The following is a 20,599-nucleotide window of genomic DNA, read 5'->3' on the forward strand; positions in this document are numbered from 1 at the left end:
TAGCTCCAGCCTGATTGTTCCCTGTGTGCTCCACCACGGGGCTGCTCACGTGTGGCTTCCTCCACATCTCTGCCTGTTCCTCTCTCAGCAGCCCACAGAGGCCCCACAGAACCCTCTCCACTCACAGCTCCACACAATTTTCTTCCTTCTCCTGCTCCCATTTGCAGCTCTAATGGCTGTTTTTGCTGTTTTTCTCTTCCTTGTTTTGTTTCCTTCTCCCCCGTTTTGCTGCGCCAAGCACTTCTGACAAATCCCGAGACACCCTCTCCTACTTCTGGGCCTCATTAAGCTCCAGACTCAGTTTGGGGTCAGTGGAAAGTTCAGGAAGCTGGTGAGGAAGCTGGGATGATTAATGGGGTTGCATGGAGATAATGAACTTGCCCAGTTTGTGCTCAGGACAGGCCCAGCTGTGCTGTCCAGAGTCCCCGGCTCCCCCAGTCTGGGCTCTCAGCTTCTCCACCCAATTCTCCTTTCTGACTTTATTTCTTTCTTTAATCTAAGATGAACCCACTTGGTCCAAATGATGTTTTTTCAACAGTCACTGCCCAGCCCCAGAACCAGGCTTTGATGCAAAGGTGTTTGAGGAGGGCTGGAGGCCACTCTGTGAGATGTTGGGGTTTCTTTTTCTGTTTAAACTTTTTAAATGAATATTTCCAGCTGAGAAGTCAGTTGAGCCACTGTAATCAGCTTAAACCCCTGTGTGGGGTTTAGGGTCCCTGATGTTAGAGCCACCACTGCCAGCAAGACTCGAGGTGAGAGTGGAGTGGGGAAAGATCTCCTGAAGGATTAATTAGTTTGGGAATGATCTCAAAACAGGGGGAAAAAAACCCATAACAGGGATTGATGTCAGCTCCAACACGCAGCCAGACTCCAGTGAGTTTGGGATTTGGAGGAAATCCTGATTCCCCGCTTCCTGCTGCCAGCAAATAAGTTTGTTGCTGCAGATTTCACTGACAGCAAAAGCCAAAGTCAACTCAAAATGCCCTCATGAAGATTATTCATCTGGGGAACATTATACATGAAAAAGAAGAAAAAAAAGATGATGATGCCAGGGAGCAACAGAGTTCCAGCAACATCTTCATTACAAGGTATTTTTCTCTTTAAAGAGCTCATGGAGCCAAGCATCCAATGTCATGTGCAAATAGGCAGCAGGCATAATTTAGCATAGAAATTAAGAGAGCCATCATTATTATTATTATTATTATTTTAATCACATAAAAGGACTCTCCAGGGTTTTGCAATTTTGTGATCACAGGGAAAGAGACCCAGAGACAGAAGAGAAAAGGTGCAGTAAGTGATTGCACAATTGGAGGTTCCCATTTCTCTTCTGGTAGCTGGGATATTGCTGAATTAATATTTTCATTCAATTACCTCTCCTCTGTTATATATTCACAGACCAACTCCTGTCGCTATTAATTGAGGTGGGTGTGTTTGCTGCCTGCTAAATCCTGGCTAAATCCTGGATGAGGGAAGCAGCTCTCTGGAAAATGTTTGGCTCAGCTGGCCAGCCTGGGAGGCTCTGACCCTGGGACCAGGAGATTTTGGGGTCCAGCACCTGAGCTGGGAGCCCCAGAGCTTAAATCCAGTGGGGATTCCTGGAATTTCCACTGGGATTCCTGGAATCTCCATCCAGATCTGAGCCTGCCAGGTCACAGTGCCACAGGGCAGTGACAAAGTTTGGTGGGATCTGCCAGGCAGAACAAACCTGAAGGTTCTGGAGCTCAGGACACTCAGTTTGGTCCTTCCCAGAGGCCTCTCTGGACACATTCTTGTGGTCACTGCTTTTCTCCCCCTGCCAGCTCATCCTCTTTTTTTTTTCCTGGAGAGCCAAACCAGCCCCATTTCCAGGCAGCTGAGGCCACTGACCTCCTGTCTTCAAAACAAACAGCTCAGGCCAAAGTCTGAGCCCAGCACACAAACACAGCCCAGGCAGCCACCGATTTTTCCAGGAATTTCTCCATCCCGTGCCCTCTCACCAGGCAATCAAACGTGGAGCAACACAAGAGCCCTGCTGCAGGATGAGGTGTAAACACCTCCTGTCCTTTCAGAGCAGCTGCTGGCAGAGCTGTGCTGACCTGGCAGTGTCCTGGCAGGGACAGTTGTCACTTGGATTCCCAGCAGCTGAAGCCTCACCACACTGCAGAAATTCAGCATATGCTGAGAGGAGCAATGGCTGCACCCAGGCAATTCATGATCTCAGGCATGATATCGAGTGGGGAAAGAGGGGAAAAAAAAGGGGGGGGGAGGAGAAACCTGGTTAAGGCTTGCTATTTTTAAACTAAAATTAATAAACCAACGTGCATTTAGGTGGTGAAAAACGCCTAACGGCACAGCAAGGCTCCATATTTACTTGCTGTCACTGATTTCAGAGCAAATTGGCTCAGGTTATAAGTCAAAGAAAGATTCTTCTGCTGCCAGCACTGCACACTTCAAGAGATATCTGAAAATCAGGCTTCTCACCTTATCATTGTTAAAAGACTGTGCAATCAAAATGTAACTGACAATTCAGCTGATGCACGAGCAGAACGAGATGCCAGCTCACTCTCCCGTAGCTACAGAAGCTCTGTAAAGCTAACAGGATTTTAAAAACATTTTGTCAGAAAAATAAGTGGCTCTGACAGAGCTGGGGAATGGGCAGAATAATAATCCAGTGCTCTGGAGCTCACGGTGACAGGTGCATTTCAGGTGCTGTGACACACAGAGCTGCTGCCCTCTCCAGCAGCCCCAGTCACAGGGAGCCAACATTTGCAAACATCAGTGAATTTAATCCTTCCAGCACCAAAGGCAGCAGTGCTGAGGTGGCTGAGAAGGGTTAAAATGACTGCATCAGCACCAGGAGCAGAATTTGTACCTGCAGATCCCCAGTCTCACCCTCAGCTGTGCCATTTTCCTTCAATGTTCCTAACCCAGCACCTGTTTTGAGCAGTGCCTGGCATTCTGCAGCTTTTCCCTGAGAATTCCTGCAGACAACCCTGAACCCCCCCCCAAGCTGTGCAGCCTTTAGGACCATTTGGAGCCACTGGAACCCCGTGACGTGGGGTTTGTTCCAGCAGAGATCATCCTCCCACCCTCGTGGAGCATTCTGCCCATCTCCACAGCATCATTTCCAGGGAAATCAGCACACATCTGAAAGTCTAAACTGTGTTTACCCCACTGGAGGCCAGGGGCTGGGCTCTGCAGCGTGGCACTTCTGATCTCAAGCATCACTGATGAATAATTAATGCTGATGAAAGGAGCACAGCTTGTGGGTTTAAGGCAAGGGCTCTTGAGCTGCAGTGATTGTAAATGACAGCAATCACAGGAGTTCTGTGCACAGAAACTCCGTCCAGAAACGTGGGAGAGGCTTGGGGAGAGCGATGCCTTAGAAACAGGAGCTGGAGAACATTGAGCACCAGCAGGAACACGAGACCAAGCACCGGAACAAAGTCCAGGAGAGGAGGGATGCTGCCTGTGGAGCAGCTGGAGAATCCTTGGAAGGGGAAAAGTAGGATCTCTGTCGGGATTAATGGGGTTGGGGATCCAAGTTTTCCTACCTGGGCAGGAAAAGGGGGAGGGATGTTCTCTCCTGGCAGTCAGGAGAAGCAAGACACTCTGTGGGAGCAGAATTCAGAGGTCATTTTTATTTCTATTGGACCAGAGGGAATATTTGATCCAGAGCAGCTCCCCCAAGGCTGAGGCTGCCAAACTGAAGGCTCCAAGTGAGCAGCAGCACATCCACAACAACAAAATGTATCACCCTTCAGGAACTTGATTGCTTCCCATGCACACAAACACGCTCGAAAATAGCCCCAAAGAGGTTCCTCTCCTCCTACATGGAAGCAGCTGCAGAGAAATCTCAGCTTAATATTGACATTTGCAGCCTGGAGAGCACCCAGTTTGCCTCCTTTCCATCTGGAGTTTGGAATAAAAAGACACTTGATGTGACAGGAGGGGGAATGGGCAACAATGCAGGGCCACAGTGGCCTGTCCTTGTTTCTCCAGGTCTCTGAAGGCAGGAGGGACAGAGGGCTGCCACGAGGGACTGCCTGATGCTGCCCTCCTTCAGTTAGAGGAAAAGCCCATGAAAAGGCTGAAATGTGCCACGAAGCTGCTTTTCTGCAGTTGTCTGCAAACCCTCATGCTCCAAAGCATTTTCCCTGAGAGTGCTCACAGGCACACTACAAACAAGCATAAGTACTGTCAATTGTTTTAGCATGATAAATGCATTTTAAAGCTTTCAATATTTTTGTCTGTTTACTGGCACACTCCTTGAGGAATTTTGACAAGCTTGCCAGAGTGGAAGAGCTGCAAAATGCTTCAACTTGCTGCTGAACTCCATGCAAATCCTCAAACGAAGAACCTGCCTGTGGCTGCAGGGGGTTCAGAGAGCAAAGCAAAGGCCAAACCCACCCAAATCAGAGCTCCTGGCGGAGAGGGGCTGGGCAGGGGCAGCTCACACCCAGCCTGGGACAATCCCAAACCTCCTGCCCTGACCCTCCCCAAGGGTTACTGGGGTTTCCTTGCAGCCCAGCCCTGCCCAGCTGTGAGGCAGATGTGGCCTCACCACCCCACAGCAAAGAACTTGTCCCTAATGTCCCACAGAACCCTGCCCTCTGTCAGTTTGAAGCCACTCCTGTCACTCCAGACCCTTGTAAATGATCTCTCCATCTTTCTTGTCCTCCCTTCAGGTCCTGGAAGGCCATAATTACTCACCCCAAACCTTCTCTTGTCCAGGCTGATGGTGTCAGAGACACCTGATGCCATTTCCACCTTCACCCTTCCCTTCCCCACATCTCAGCCCCCAATGCTGAGCAGGATTAGGGTTGGGGTCCACACAAGGCAGATCTCCACAGGCTGGGAGTTCCCCCCCAGGTCCTGGAGCTGCTAAGGAGAAGGATCTGGACACCTACAGAGTGCAAACCAGGATAGGAGTGTTCTCCAAACCCTCAGTGCCATCCTGAGGATATCAGCTCATGGGGAATCTGCCCCTGAGGAACTCCAGGAGATCATCCCTGCACACAAATCCCTTGGACAGGAGCCCAGAGCCCTCTGCACAGCAGGAATTCGAAGGGAAGGGAAGGGAAGGGAAGGGAAGGGAAGGGAAGGGAAGGGAAGGGAAGGGAAGGGAAGGGAAGGGAAGGGAAGGGAAGGGAAGGGAAGGGAAGGGAAGGGAAGGGAAGGGAAGGGAAGGGAAGGGAAGGGAAGGGAAGGGAAGGGAAGGGAAGGGAAGGGAAGGGAAGGGAAGGGAAGGGAAGGGAAGGGCTGCCGAGGCAGGTTGTGCTGGGCTCCCCATGGCACAGGCAGGGAAATGCCCTGAGTGCAGAGCACCAAAAAGACAATTTACATCCCCAAAAGCCAACAAATACCCCAAAACCACAACAAGTATCCCACCAGAATGAGCAGGGGAATTGCACTGAAAGTGGCTCACATAAAAAAAAGGTAATCTGCTAAAGAGTAAAATTATACAAGCCAGTTAGCACAGTATAAAGAGCTTTTAATATTGATTCACTCAATATTTCATGGAATTCACATCTTGCTCAACAGTGGAGAAAGGAGAGAGAGAAAATGCTCAATTTGGTCGGGTCCTGAAGCCTACAAGCTCAGACAAATAGCAGCATTGTCAGCTCTGGGCTGCCTTCATGTTTTAATAAAGACACTTTCATGTTAGCACTGCTCCCAAGTACATTTGGAGCTGGCCCTGCACAGGGAGGTGAAGCCAGGCTGGGACTGGGAGCTGCCTGAAGGGATGAGATTCCCAGCCCTGGGACATGCACAGCACATTCAAAGCCTTGCTCCTGGGACAGGCACCTCCCTGCACTGCAGAGACAGGTGCTGCCACCTTCAAACCCTCAGGAAATGTGAGCTCACCCCAAACCTTCTCCTCTCCTTCTCAGGCTGATGGTGTCAGAGACACCTGATGCCATTTCCACCTTCACCCTTCCCTTCCCCACATCTGAACCCCCAATGCTGAGCAGGATTGGGGTTGGGGTCCACACAAGGCAGATCTCCACAGGCTGGGAGTTCCCCCCCAGGTCCTGGAGCTGCTAAGGAGAAGGATCTGGACACCTACAGAGTGCAGGTGACAGCTGCCAACACCAGCAGCTGTGACAGACACCTCCCTGCAGCACAGAGAGAGGAGCTGCCCTGGACATGAGACCCCCAAAACCTGAGGAGGAGGGAAATGGCAGGAAATGGAGCCCCACTCACCGAACATGTTCCCGATGTGGCCGTTCTTGCTCAGCGGGCGCAGCTCGTTCTTGCCCAGGGCGTACTGCTTGTAGTTATCCCAGGCAAACTTCATCATCTGCCAGGGGAAAAGGCAACGGAAACAGTCACCACCAGTGGGAATTTCCAAACCTGAGCTCTGGGAATCGATGGGAGTTTCCCCACTCACTGCTAAACCATGGCCTGTGAGTTATAAAATCTTAATTCCCACTGAACACGAGGAGTGGGGCTGCACCCAGAGCTGGGATGAGGTTTCCAGCTCATCATTTCTGGTGAAGAACCTGGCACATCTCACACCCAAACCCCACTTTTCCCCTTGGCCCTGCAAACCAAGTGGGATTTGTAGAAAGCTGTCTCCATCCCTGAAAAAAACTTTTGGACGTACTTTGTTTTATTTCTCTCTTCCCCACTGCTGCAGCAAGTGTTTCATGCTTAAGGAACATGCCTTAAAAACAAGCATGTTTTTATTTTGGGATGGATTAGAAGTTTTGACTTTCTGGAGACAAATTTTTGGGACTGAATTCTTGAGGATTGTGGCAAACTTAGGGAAAGCTGGTGATTTTTTTTGTGCTAAACTCAAGGAGACTTGCTGACTCTTTTGTCTCGAGGGGTTTTTAACTTCTTTGTGGTCATCTTGAGGGTGTTGGTAGCTCTCCCTTCCTATTATAACTAGAGGAAGTTGATGGCTCTTCCCTTCCCCACCTCTTGTAAGAGGTGTATGAGACTTGTCTGCTGATAACAGACAATAGAACTTGCTTGGCTGCTGGCCAGCAAAAGAACTCACTACTGGCTGCTGTCTAATAGATAAATTTGGTGCTGGCTGGAGGTTAGTTGATAAAACGTTTCTTCTTCTCTCCCCACTACTCTGCTGGGCATGGAGATGGGGTTTTCCCTTATTGTTCTTGGGAGAGGGCTCGTCTTATGTTCTAAATTCAACTGTTCTTACTAAAATTCAAGAATGGAGTGCAGATGTTTTCAAATTTAGTTTAGAGGTTTTTTGATCATTGACTTGTAGATTTTAGGATGACGAGTTTTGGGCTTTTGGATCTTGTTCGTTTGAGGTGAATTTGCAACTAGCTGCTCTCTCTGGGTAGAGATTTTTTGGGGTTTTTTTGTCTTCTTAGCTTGTCTTTTTTTCTTTAGAGGTTTTGCTGTGTCCACTGGAAGGCACCAAGGGATGCTAATCTTTGGCTAGGCCCACGCAGGGATGCCAATTCTTGGGTTTTTAATGTTTCTTCCTCACTCAAGATTTCAGGGCTGGTGGTTTGTGTGGGTTCAAGGGAGTGGTTTTCTTTTTTTGCTTTTGAAGGATTTGAGTTTGATTTTGTGTCTTTGTGCTTGGTGTGGCGCGAGAAGGATGAGGAGTCTCAAGGTCTTGGTTTTCTTGGTTTTTCGCATTGTTTATTATTTCTTATCTTACAATTTTTTGTGTTTGGCTAAGATATGCACAGCAGTTTGGACACGAGGTGACTCCCCCTGTGATGGGAGGTCGCTACCTCTTATATAGATAACTACGTACTCATTATTTACAATTTTGTGCTAATGCTTATCACTTATACTAGAAGAGTCATTTCTACTTTGACCCAAACTATTGAGACTACTTTGTGCCTACGTCACTGCAGAAGACGGATGTCAAGGGAGAAGAAGAACTCAGGGTACTGCCCTAAAATTTCTATTTTGTCTTTTTGCATCTACATTCTAAAAATCTAAAACTACAAAATCTTTCTACACAGTGATAAACTACAGCACTATTTGTCACACATTTGTGACTTGCAATTTTTCTCTGCTTAGAAGTTTTTTTTATGGACTAAAACCAAAGATTGTGTCTTTCTGGGCTTTGTGTCTATTCCCTGCATAGACTCTAGACCCTCTATCTCAGGTCTTAGGCCTCTCTGTCGAGGTTTGTGACTTCTTAGGGCGCCCAGAGGGACGCTCTGGATTTCAACATCAGCCTTTTGCAGAGAGCATCAGTATTTCAATGGTTGTTAAAATGGCTAAGAGTGCAAGGCCAAAGCTGATCTGTCCCTAAGTACAGGGAAAAACTGATCTTAGGGACTGCCCAGAGGTTTTCATTCTATTCATTGACAGAACACATTCACAAAGACCAAACCCATGACATTTTGTTATCTTCTATCAAAACTCCACAGTGCTTCCTCCAGAGAGCTCTGCACATGGGCTGGGTGATTTCTGAGCAACCCCTTCCAACTCGGTTCCTATTGGGATGTTTGAGCTGGGCCCAGCAGCCTGACCTTCCCCTCAGGGCTGCAGGCAGTGCTTGTGCGAGTTCCAACACTCACACACACACATCCCAGCACAGCTTTGTCTGTCCTCCTGCCCCTCTGCCTCCAGCTGGGAGGAAAAATTAAACCTACAAGTGTCCTTTCTTCATCTGGGAGAGACTTGTCAGTTTCCAAGGAGTGCCTTAAATAAAGCTGCCTTTTCTAACCCCCCCAGCCTGGCTCTGAGCAGTTCCAGCCCCAGCACTGCACTGACCTGAACATCCTTTGATTCAACCCCTGGGAGAAAAGATAACAAAGGGGGAGAAGGGGCTTCAGAGAATCCACCATGTTCTCCAGCAAAGATAAGAGAAGTCTGAAATGCTTCCCTCAGCCTGGACTTTAGAGAGAAAATGATGGTTTAAACCCAATCCTCCCTCCACAGAGCACTCGTGTCTGCAGCAGCGTTTGCTGCTGTTTCAGGATCAGAATCTGCAGGTTACTTTGGTCTGAAATTCCTCCTGTCATCTCAGCTCTCACTCTTCCCTCCAGCTGTGTGTTTCACTAACCCAACCTCACAAGCCCCTGGCAGAATCCTCCTTAATTAGCAAAAAGCCACATCCCCAGATTCCCCCCTCCTTTTTAAACATCAAGCTTCCAAAGTAAAGTTTCCTGGAGCTGTTCATATGGAGGAGGATAAACATTTGCTGAACTGATGGATAACACTCAGCCTCCAACACTACCAGGAGATGGAATGCTGGACAAACAAATAAAGCCAATTTGAGGTTTAAAAATTCAGTGTGGGATGAATTAGTCAGTGGAGAGCTCTGCTGAGGAAACTAAATAATAACCCAGGGAGGGGGAAAAAACCCTTCACAAAATGCGCTCAAACATGTCCCAGCCATATGACTCGGGGTGTTCACTTTATTTTTGTCAAATCTCTGTTTTGTTTTGGTTTTTTTTTTCCAGTGGCAGCAGGTTCTAAATAGGAAGTTCTCATTTCTCATGAACATAACAGGGTGAATCTTTGAGGAGCTCTGTGCTCTCTCTGGGCAGTGCAGAGCAAAGGCTTCTACGTGTCAGAGCTCGACGCTGAAGCTGCCAGCAGGAAGGATGGTGTTTTTAAAGGCAGCATTCCCACAGTGAGCAGCAGGGCTCCTGCACCAAAAGGAAACAGCCAGGCACCTCCTGGGCTCCTTTCTGCTCTCAATCAGAGCTGAGGAAGCAGGGCCCACCCTTCTGGCACAGGGGGAGCCTGGACACGCAGAGGATGTGGAAATGATCTTGTTCTGTTCCCTCAAACCCCTAACGCTGTCAATCTGAGTCAGCCCCATTTTCAGCTGAGTATGAAATTTGTATTTCCTTCCCTCAACTTCCTTAAGCCCTGCAGTGCAGAAGGTGCAGGGTGAACCCAGCAATGCTCCTGGGAGCCACTGTGCACACACCTCCATCCCAGGGAGGGCATGGAGAACTATCCAGGCTTTCCTTCAGCCTCCAATAGCCACATCTCCTGCAGGGAAAATCTCTTTTCCTGTTTCCTCACGCAAGGAGGGACAGCCTGAGGCTCCTCAAAGTCCCCACTTCACCCAGGGCTCCGAGTGCTGACAGAGCCAGCACGTGCATCCCTCACCTGCCTGCTCAGCCATTCCAGCTGCCTTTGCCTCACTGCTGTGAGAGGTTCCCCCACCAAAGGATCTCAGTCTCAGACTCTGCCTCTGTTCAGCCCGGAGCTGATCATCAGGGAGGCAGGGGGATGATGGCACTGGAAGTGCTGCCTCATCGAGCTGCCAGGCTCTCTTTAGGTGAAGCACACTGTGCTGGCTGCCTTTAAACCCTGCAGATTTGGGAGGCAGGATTGCAGAACGTGGCAGCTTTTCATCTCCCAGCATCCCAGAGCTTTTTCCCTCTCCTCTGACGGCTCCAAAAAGCAGCAACTGGAAAAGTTGAAGAGCCAAAAAAAAAAAAAGCATCTGCACCACTCTGCCCGTTCTGGCTCCCTGCAGCTGCCTCTCCAGTCCAAATTTAGCACCTCAGCTCCCAAACCACTGAAGGGAAGCAGCAAGGTCCTAAAAGTGAGGACTCCACATCCCCAGCAGCTCCCTCTGAGCAGAGATTCCTAATTCCAGGCTGGAAGGGAAGGGATGGAAGGGCAGCAGGGAGAGGAATGTGTGTGCTGAGCTGTTCCAAGCTCATTTCTAATGAGCCACCAGGATCAGAAGTGAATATTTTATGCCACTCCAGTCCTCACACATCACAATACATCAGTGTTAGCGTTGTGCCGTTTTGCATTTGAAAAATGGCACCAGAACCACAAAAATTATGGAAATAGATCCATAATTTCAGGTTTTGTTCTCACCAGTGAGCCATCTGCCACCTAATAGACAATTATCTATTTGGCCCTGGTATTCTAAGCACTCCGAGTCTCAACTGATTTATAGCAGAGACTTCCAAATTTGTAACTTAATTTGTCAGATAGCTCTTTCTTCTCTTTCACCTGTAAGTCACTTGTTACTGTGGAGAGTTTCAGCTGCCCAGCCAGACAAGTCTGTAATAAAACCAACTAGAAATGACAAAACTGAACTCTGAAAACCTGTGCTGTCATTTTCACTGTTCAGATCCTTATCTTTTCTTGTGCTTTGCTCCATCCAAACCCCAAAGGGACCTGGCTTTCAAGCCCCACCTGTGTTTCACAGAGGCAGCAGCAGAACAAAAAGCATTTAGAGGATGCTGTGATCCAGGTAATGAGGAAATAGGGATAAATTGGGATAAAAACTCGACCAAGAAAGTGTTTTCACTTTGAAGAGATGTGCAAATCTTTAGCACATTTAATAACTAAACCACTCCAGATCTCTGGGTTTATGGACTTGCAAAAAGCAGAGAGGATGAGAGGGGGGAAAAAAAAGAAGAAAAGCTCCCTCCTCCACCATCACTTGCCCTCCTTTTGTTAACAGGGAAGATTTCCAAATGCAGAGCATTCCCAAACAGCTATTTGATTAGTTTTATCCATCTAGACTGGGATAATTAGTAAATGCTTAAAAGATGAAATCTAAATTTACCAACCAATCAGCCCCTTTCAAGCACTTCCAAGGAACATTACACAAAGCCATTATCTTTACAAGATAACCACTTCTGTGGCTCTTCAGCCTCCTTCCTTCAACTCCCCTTCAAACATTCCACTAGAAAAGATCTAAGAAATTTCCAGTTTGGGTCCAAAAAAAAAAAAAAAAAAAAAAAAGAGGACAGGGTGGTGAGTGTAATTTTAATATTTCTTTCCCCATTGTATTCCCAACTTGTTTTTTCCCTGCCTCTCTTCCTTTTCCTGCAGCTGGAAGCAGATTATTTGTCCTATCAGTTTCCAAAGCAGGACCTGTTCTATCCCACCTCTTTAACCTCCTTGCTGCCCCACGGCAGCCCTGCGGCAGTTTGGGTTTTTAAGCTGCAATAATGCCATTTATTTTCCCCTGCTGTATAAAATATAATTTACCAGATGACAAGAGAGAGAGAAGAAGAGGAACTGTCAGTCTTGTAGGAAGAAGTCTGCCTGAACACATTGGGATAACTCATTTCTATTTGGAATAATGGATGTATTTTTCCCTTATCAGACTTGCATAAACCTGTATAATTCAGGATCTGCAGAAAAGGTAATGAAACAGCATCATGTTTATTTTGTGTTGCTGCCTTTATATTATCACATGGAGATATAAATATCCAGGCAAACAGCAGGGCAGAATGCTATAAAAAGGCTGGAATTCATCTGAAAACCTTTAATAGAAAGCTGAGCAACTTCTCAGGTTCCTTCTCGGGGCCCATGTCCCCGGTAATGCTTTTATGTAACAGCAAAATGATAACAAAAAGGCTGTGTGCTCACTCCAGTGGATGGAGATGTTCCATTTAGGCAGACACTGACATCCAGAGCCTTCCTCTGGGCTGGCTTTAAGAGCCTGCAAGTGCAGAGCAGGAGGAGCTGCAGCTCCAGGGATGTTACCAAGCAACTCCCGGAGACCCACACCAACATTGATAATCCATCCTAAAGTAATTACACTTTATAATTAAAGATTACAGTAAATCCAATAGATCCCAACAGGAACTCCAGCAATTTAAAGGCAGGCTGGCTAACCTGCCTGTTTTTCCAGCAGCCATGTTCTCTCCTGCCTGGAATGAGCCACTCAGGGAACTGCAGAGATTTCCATTTAATCGGCCTTTGAGCACCTGGGGATGTGTTAATCCAACATCCCCCCTCTCCTCCCACTTTAAATCAAACTCATCCTTTTAACCGATGGCAAAGGGGTAAAACCTGAGCCTGTCACTCCCAGAGAAAAGCCAGGGGAGCACAATCCCAACTCCAACTCCAGCTATTTCCTCTCTGCTCTCCACTGATGACTCCAACACATCCTCTGGGCAACTTCCACAGCTCTGCCTCTTCCATCTAAAACGCACTCAGCCCTTTCCTCTCAGAGCACTTGGGCAGGGTGCAAATATCCAGAGGGTGCTGGACACAGAAATATCCAGAGTACACTAGACACAGAAATGTCCAGAGGGTGCTGGACACAGAAATGTCCAGAGTGCATTAGACACAGAAATATCCAGAGTATATTTGACACAGAAATATCCAGAGTACATTGGACACAGAAATGTCCAGAGTGCATTGGACACTGAGCTCACTTGGTCCATCAGGGCACCCAGAGCAGCTGTGGCTGCCCCTGGACCCCTGGCAGTGCCCAAGGCCAGGGTTTGGAGCAGCCTGGGACAGAGGAAGGTGTCCCTGGAGCACTGGGATCTCACACTGGGATTTGACCCTTTCCAGGCTGATTGGCCCCCCAGAGAGCACAGGGCTGGTTCCTGTCACCAACCAACCCCCTCAAAAGCAGATTTCTCCAAACACTCCCTTTGGAATGACCCCCAAAGCTCAGGAAAGCTTCACATTTTTGACACCTGCTGCTGTTCTGCTCAGGTTCTCCCTAAACACAAGATAAAGGTTTTCCACAGCTAAAGCAGCAGCCTGGGCACAGAACTCCTCCCTGGGGCTCCAGCTCTTCCTGGATGATTCTCACCCAAAATTTCCACCCCTGTCAGCTCCTGCCTGCAAATCCATCAGAGCTGAGAGTTCAGTGGGAGATGGCAGACAGAGGAATTGCTTGCTACAGGCAGCTTTAGCTGGAACTAAATGTAACAGAGCAGTTCCAGCAACAGGTGAGTGGGGCTTTGCTTCAATTCCTTTCTGGCAAGCTCCTGGCAGCTCCTTCTCAAAGCTGCATTTTGGATTTTTCTGCCATCAGCAGCTATCACAGCTCACTCTCTCTTGCACAACAGCCAAAGGCATTGCTCAGAAAACTGATCTCCATCATTGGAACAATGGGGGAATTCTTTAGGAAATCAGAAGAAATCACCTTCCAGCAAGTTACAATATAAAAAATAAGCTTTAAGCTGTCCTGGCTGTTCCCAGGCAGGCAGGTCGTGGGGAGTTCTCCAGCACAGACCTGCAGAGCCAAGCAGGGGGAAAAGTCAGGGGAAAAGCAGCACTGGAAGCCTGATTTGCACTGGGAGGACAGAAAAAAGCCCAGCACAGAGCAGCCCAAGGTTGTCAGTGTTAGTGGCAAGGACAGAAATAGAACTCAAGATTCTCCCTGATTCAGTCCCTGCTAGGAAAGCTGAATGGGAGAAAACAGCTCAAACCACAATTAAACTAACACCTAATTAAATTCCTAATGCAACTAGATTTAACCGTGTCAAGAGGAGGAAAAAAAAATAAAACCCTTGCAGGGCTATCTGAGGCACTAAACCCCAGCTGGATCCAGCTGCATCTAAATCAGGAAACATGTCAGCAAGAGCAGTTGATTCTGCAGTTAGCTCTGTAATGAGATGCTGGCCTGGAAGAGGCTGACTATGGTTTGGAGAACAAATTTGCAAGTCTAGACCAAAGCACGGGGTGATTTAGTGGAGAGATGAGGGGAACTGCAGCCTCCTCTTCCTTTGCTTCCCAGAATCAAAGCCTGGGGAAAATTCAGATAGGAATAAAAGGAATTTGTGTTCCTGGCCACCCTGACACCTCAGCTTCATGTTCCCTGCCAGCCCCTAGAGCTGATCAGACTCAGGATATCCCAGAGCACGGCCAGGCTGGTGCTGCACAGACACAATAATCACAATAAATATTCCCTCTGTCCTAACCCTGTCACCTCCAGTGGCCATTCAGGCAATCCATGAGGTCTGGTTTGCAGTCCTGGTAAATGTGAGGGATGAGCTCTTCCCTGGATGGAAACTCCATCTGGAGCACTGCAAACAGGATTGGGGTCAGTGTGGAAGGGCAGCTGTGACTGGGGCTGTGTGAGGGAGACCAAAGTGGAGATGCTGTGGGAGAAATCTCAGAGAAAGTGAAGAACTGGCTACAGGAAGGATTGAAAATTGAAGAGGTGACACTTAAGGAAGATGAGCTTAAAACCAAAGGAATAGTTCTGATCTCCCTTGCTGGCAGCACAGGAGGCAGAAGCAGCTCTTTGAGCACGAGGAAATCAGGGAAGAAATTTAAGGTCTATATAAAAAGGGTTTGGGGTTTTTATACCCCAGTGTCCCAGCTGACTTCCCAAGCTGACTCTTGTTGTGTATTAGGAGATGACAACAAGTTCTGAGCAGCTGCCAGGGCTGCAGGCACCCAGGACAGCAGGAGGACCAGAAAGCACCAGCACCCACTGTGTGACACTGTTTATTTGCATTTTGTCAAGTCCTTTTCACCCCGGGCTGGACAATCTGGCTTTTCTTACTGCTACTATTGCATTCCAGCACACTTTAAGGAAGGAAAGTGGGGGAAAAATGACTTCCCTGCTAATGATGCTCCTTCAAATGTCATCTGTGAGTCCTCTCCTGGGTTTTGTGCCTGCAGCACAAACCACACAGGGAATTCCCTGAGCTCTTAAGATTTTGGGCACTGTCTCATTCCTGTAGGCTGCCTTGAGGGCTCCTCCATTTCAGCTCCTTCCCTTCCAGCATGTACAGCACACGGGCTTTGGAAATCTCTAATGACACACAGACTACAAATTCTCCCTGTGAGTGCCCAGCATTCCAGGTGATCATGAGCAACAGCTGAGCAGCCAGGCCAGATTCCATCAGCTCCTCCCAAAATCCCCCCACACAGAATGGGAAGGTGGATGGAAACACAAAGCAGGATTGTTTTTGCAGACCTGCATTATGACGAGGGAAGGTTTTTTTTCCCTTTCCCTACAGATACCATCTGCACAGGATTCTCATTTCTGGAGAGCCACAGCCCAGGGAGATGCTCAAAAGGAGCTGTAGCCCTAAGTAACCCTAAATGCTGCAAGGGGAAGGAAGAAAAGGGAAGGGCGTGGAAACATTTTGCTTTATTTTATCAAGGAAAATAATAATAAAAAAAAGGTAAAACAAAGTCTCCAGAATGTGTTGGGCCTGTCTGACACTCCACAGGACAAAAGTTGGAGAGAGGGGAGAGGAGAGGAGAGGAGAGGAGAGGAGAGGAGAGGAGAGGAGAGGAGAGGAGAGGAGAGGAGAGGAGAGGAGAGGAGAGGAGAGGAGAGGAGAGGAGAGGAGAGGAGAGGAGAGGAGAGGAGAGGAGAGGAGAGGAGCCTTGGATGTGGGAGCATGGCAGGAATCCTCAGAGGGCTGGGAAGAGAAGGAGTGAACAGGCTCCAGAGTATCTGTGTGCAAATCCCCACAGAACCATCCCGAGGCAGGGCAGTAAAGCCTTCCCTGTGGGGATGGAGATCAGAGCTGGGCTTCTGTGGGGGCTACAACTCCACAGCCCAGGGCAGTGAAGAGCTCCCATTCAGCCAAGGAGACGTTTCCAAACACTCTCAGAGACATAAACTGAGGATCAACCTCACAAGCAGCACAGTCAGAGACAAAAGGAACAGCCCAGGTTCCCTCAGACATTCAGTTCACTCCCACTCCCCCATTCCAGCCTCACTCCAGGCCCAGCAGCTGAGCTGCCTCCCCCCCCCCGCCAGCACCCACAAGGTGTGAATTGCTTCTGACACATGGATGGCTCAGGGGCCCAAAACACAGCAGAAGCAGATGGGAGAACTGAAGGAAAGAAAGAAGGGAAGAAAAAAATGTAAATACAGGCCAAGAGTCATCCTGCATCACTCCTGTTCTGCACTGTGAGGATGGATTTAGGGAGCAGGAGGAACATCTGTTTGGAAACTGGCTTTGTCTCAGCCCAAATGCTGGAACAGGAGAAAGAGGGAGGCTGAGGACTGCCAGCACACCTCGTGCTTCATCTCACACTTGGATGGCTTAGCAGGAGAGATCTGCGAGGATGAGTTTAGTTTAATGATTTGTTGCTGGTTCACCTGCTCCCCATCTGTCTTTGTAGTCCTTGCTCAGAGGGACAGATTGGAGCACTGCTGTCCTTTCCCTTTTCCAGAGCTCCTCGTGATTGGAACTTCTGAAGAGAGGAACAGAGCAATTCTCAAGTATTAAGTAGTCAGCTGAGATTAGCCCAATAATTTATCACAGGTAATAGGTAATAACAGACACAAGGAACTCACTCAGAGCCCTCCCAGAGCCACGTGTCAGAGCTGTCACCTAACAAAAGTGGTACAAGGAATTCCTGGACCACAGTAGCAAATGTATTGGCCAGAAGCTGATAAACCCTTCCACAAGTGCCAGAGCCCACAATAAATCACACAGAGCAGGTTGCAAACACCGGATCTCTGATGAAAATGAGGTTGGTGGGGTGATGTGAGAACAATGTTAGGATTCAGCTGGCAGGATGGAGGGGCCTGGCTCTCTCTGGGCTGACTTCTCATCCTCACAGGGATCAAGGCTGGGCCCTGGCACTGCTCCAGCACTGCCATCTCACAGCACTGACTGATGGACTGCTGACAGAATAAAGCAAGGAATGGCAACTTTGGGGATCTGGGTAATAAAGCACAGAAAAGAGCCAGAAAGGTTCATCAGAATTAGAGGCAGGAGGCAGCTCCTGCTCACAGACTCCACATCAGTGCAGGAGTGGCACCCACAGAACTGCTCAGGCCTAAGGAACAAATCTCCACTTACCAAACCCCACCCTAACACTCAACTCAAGATTTTATTTAAGCATTTGAAAGCCAGAAATGAAAGAACCAAGAGAAGAGAGCTGCCTATGGCTTCGTCCTATGCCAGCCAGAGCTGAAATCAACCTTTTGAATTATTTTGCTGTGCAGCCACTGATGAGAGTGGGCAGAGCCACAGCCAGCAGCAACAGTGTTCTGGTTGTTTGGGCTCAGCAGCACCCAGCACAAACCTCTGAGAGACAAGATAATCAAACACATCAATCCTGACGTGGTCTTGGTGCTGGAGAAAGGCCTTCAGGAAAGCCAAAACAGCACCAGAAATCAGCCAAGGGTTTGTTTGGGTTCATCAGTGCTGAATTCCAACATAAACACGTGTCCTTCCTAGATAACTCCAGAGAAAACTGAGGCTCAGATGGAAGGAGAGCCAGAAACATCCCGTTTGCACTGGAAGTATTTTATTTGTATTTTATCCTGCTGGCTAACCCAGGCAGCAGGAGGGTTTCAGCATGGATGAAATGCTATTGCTTTATAATTATCCTTTGTTACTTCTCAAAGTACACGGTTCTGCACTTTCCTCCCTGCCCAGGGAAATCATGTTAACACAATTAGAGCAAAAGCCCTGCTTTAAACACGGCTGCTCGGACGTTGCTAACACGGCTCCAATTCTCAGCACAGACAGTCTGCAGAGCCATCCTGCTCCACAAATCAGCAGGAGTTCTGTCACCGAGTCCCTCTGAAGGGAAGAGACACTCTCTAGGAGGAACATTCACTATATATCATCATCCTGTGCTAGTGCTGCTGGCACGAGATGCTGCAGGATTTCTCCATCTCTCGCATTTAATATTCTTTGCAGTCTTATTCTTGCACTATCTCAGGGAGGAAATCTAACAACGGCTCTAGGGCTGTGCAAGGCAAGTGTCGGAGGCCAGATTAGAACTAATGAGCTCCTGGCTCCCACTCAATCCCAGTCTTTAGAACAATTAGCTCAAACAAACCCAGGGAGCGTTTTCTGCTCCGCTGTCGTCTGCCCGTCCTCCCCGGTGACTCCTGAGCTGGAAAACTCCAATTGGGTTTGACAGAGGGGAGAGGTCACAGAAAAACCACAGCTCAGGGTAAACTGCCAGCATGGGGAGACCCCCAGAGTGCCCCACAGAGGGTGGGGGGCAGTGCAAGGCTCCTGCTGCTGCACTGAGGAACAGGCAGGGGATCAGGATGGCCCCACAGCCCCCAGGGGACACTGGGCAGGGCTGGGGGACACTAGGTGACACACATGGACACAAGCACGGGGGAAGTCCTGAGCTGCCTGATGGCTCCAAGGATGCAGGAGGGTTTCAGCACGCAGGCCTCCCATTCCTAGAAAGCTGCACTGTTACCTTCCAGCTCAGGGAAGCAGCCTCAGGAGCAGCACTCCCCTCTCCAAAGCCGCTGGAGAGCTCTGCTTTGATCAGCAGACACGGGGGACTGTGCAGCTCTGCTGTCAGCATGAGGAGATGCAGGAGGGAAGCACGACAGTCACTTCAGTTTAGTGCAGCCTCTCGCTGTTCCTCACGCTCCAGTGTCCTCCCAGGGAGCGCTGGAGTGCCCAGGAGGAAACTCTGCTGCACATTTTCCTGCTGGATTAGGGATTAAGCAGCGTGTGCCCATTTCACAGAGGTGCCAGGAGGGATCTGCCCTCGGGAACAGAACACAAAGTGTCCTGCTTTAATTACCCCAGGGCGCTCTGCCCCCTTAGCCCGGGCACAAATGAGAGCCATCCTGGCCCATAAATAGGGGATGTTTATTATCCAGTCCTCCAGCACAGCTCCCACTGTGCTCTGGGTCCATCGTTGCACAAAGCCCTCACATTATGTGCAGCTCACAGACACCACTGCCCACGACAGCTCCTCTGGAGCCCTTCCAAAATGTGGTGTCAGATGATGAACTCAAGTGCCAGGGGACCGAGAGTAAAGACAGCAATCATGGCAGTGTGTGCTCCTCATGCCAAATCCACTCACAGCATCCACTGAAAAGTATTTTTCTGGGCAATGTAAATGTAGTCTCTTCCTTAAGTTTAAAAATCAGAATGCTCCCAGCACCAGGATTTCCTCTTGCCACCATAGGAGTCAATATTCCTTCCTGCCTTCTCCTTCTGACAGCTCCATGTCACTTTTATATTCAGGTCAGTCTCTCACTTAGTACTAAGGTACATTTCCCTTTCTCTCTCTCAGCAGCCCCATCTAAAATCTGAATTGTTTTCAATCCTGGAGAACATATTCAAAAACATCAAAATGATAAACAATCTGTGCAATAACAGAATCACAGAGTAAACCAAACATGATGGATTAACCTCATCTGGCAAAGCCTTGCATACAGAACCAAAGGAAAGAACACTTAGCACGAAAATCTTTCTCCCATTAAGGGGCAGATTTAATCATTGATTAAAAGTTAATCATGAGTCCATAAAATTTTTGGCTGGAAAGATGGAATCTTAATGCAGGTGACTGCTTTTCAGTAAATATTTGAAGACCTGGATGTGCACAGGCCCCAGACTGATGGAAGAGCAGGGAGGTTACAGTAGGATGTTACTGACAGCTCACAGCCAGCCTCCATCCCCTTGCCCTAAACCCATCTCCCAATGCAAAGAATTTCAAGGAGCTGATGTTTATTTCCTGAAGTGACTCAGGGAAGAGCAGGTCCTTCAGCACAGCACCTCTGTGGGCATCCCAGAGAGTCATTTCCCCATGTCACTCATCACCCGCCCGCCAACACTCTGCAGTGCTGGAGCCCTGCTCTTGCTCTAAGTGGCAGTTCAGAAATCAGTCTAGCAGCAAATTTAGTTGTTGTGGAACAAGTGCTTTCGCTGCTAGATTTGGGGGAGAGAAGAGCAAATGACAGCAAATTGCAGAGCACTCCCCAATTGCAGAGTGCCCTCAGCTCGGCAGAGCTCTGAGGCATGGCTGAGGCAAACAGCTCTGCAGCACTGATCACAGCAGTGCATTTCCTCTGCTCCTGCACTCCACCAACAGAACAAATACATTTTTAGTCAATTAACTGTATCCCCTACAGCTAACACAGGCTCGAGGTCAGGTCTGGATTCTGTTTGCATGAATCCACCTGAGGCTACTGAAGCAAAAAAACCCACTGCACGCACCATTTGTGGGATTTACACTACAGTACCCC

At 48.6% G+C, this 20,599-nt stretch overlaps 1 protein-coding gene across 3 annotated transcripts in view; it reads right to left on the reverse strand.

Moving 5' to 3' along the window:
* Positions 1 to 20,599, reverse strand: part of MAN1C1 (mannosidase alpha class 1C member 1) — a gene marked incomplete at its 5' end in the record, with an annotated part of 57,553 nt that overhangs the window by 31,595 nt on the left and 5,359 nt on the right. Inside the window, one exon of one of the 3 annotated variants that reach the window (XM_083879372.1) lies at positions 6,187 to 6,283. In XM_083879372.1, coding sequence (XP_083735498.1) covers positions 6,187 to 6,283 — 97 coding nt within the window. Of the gene's footprint in view, positions 1 to 125; positions 224 to 4,692; positions 4,857 to 6,186; positions 6,284 to 20,599 lie in introns of those variants that run through there. The other 2 variants (XM_083879373.1, XM_083879374.1) reach the window with 2 other exon arrangements.

The sequence above is a fragment of the Zosterops lateralis genome, assembly GCF_965231275.1.
Source record: "Zosterops lateralis genome assembly, chromosome: 28".
In the NCBI taxonomy this organism is placed as follows: domain Eukaryota; kingdom Metazoa; phylum Chordata; class Aves; order Passeriformes; family Zosteropidae; genus Zosterops; species Zosterops lateralis.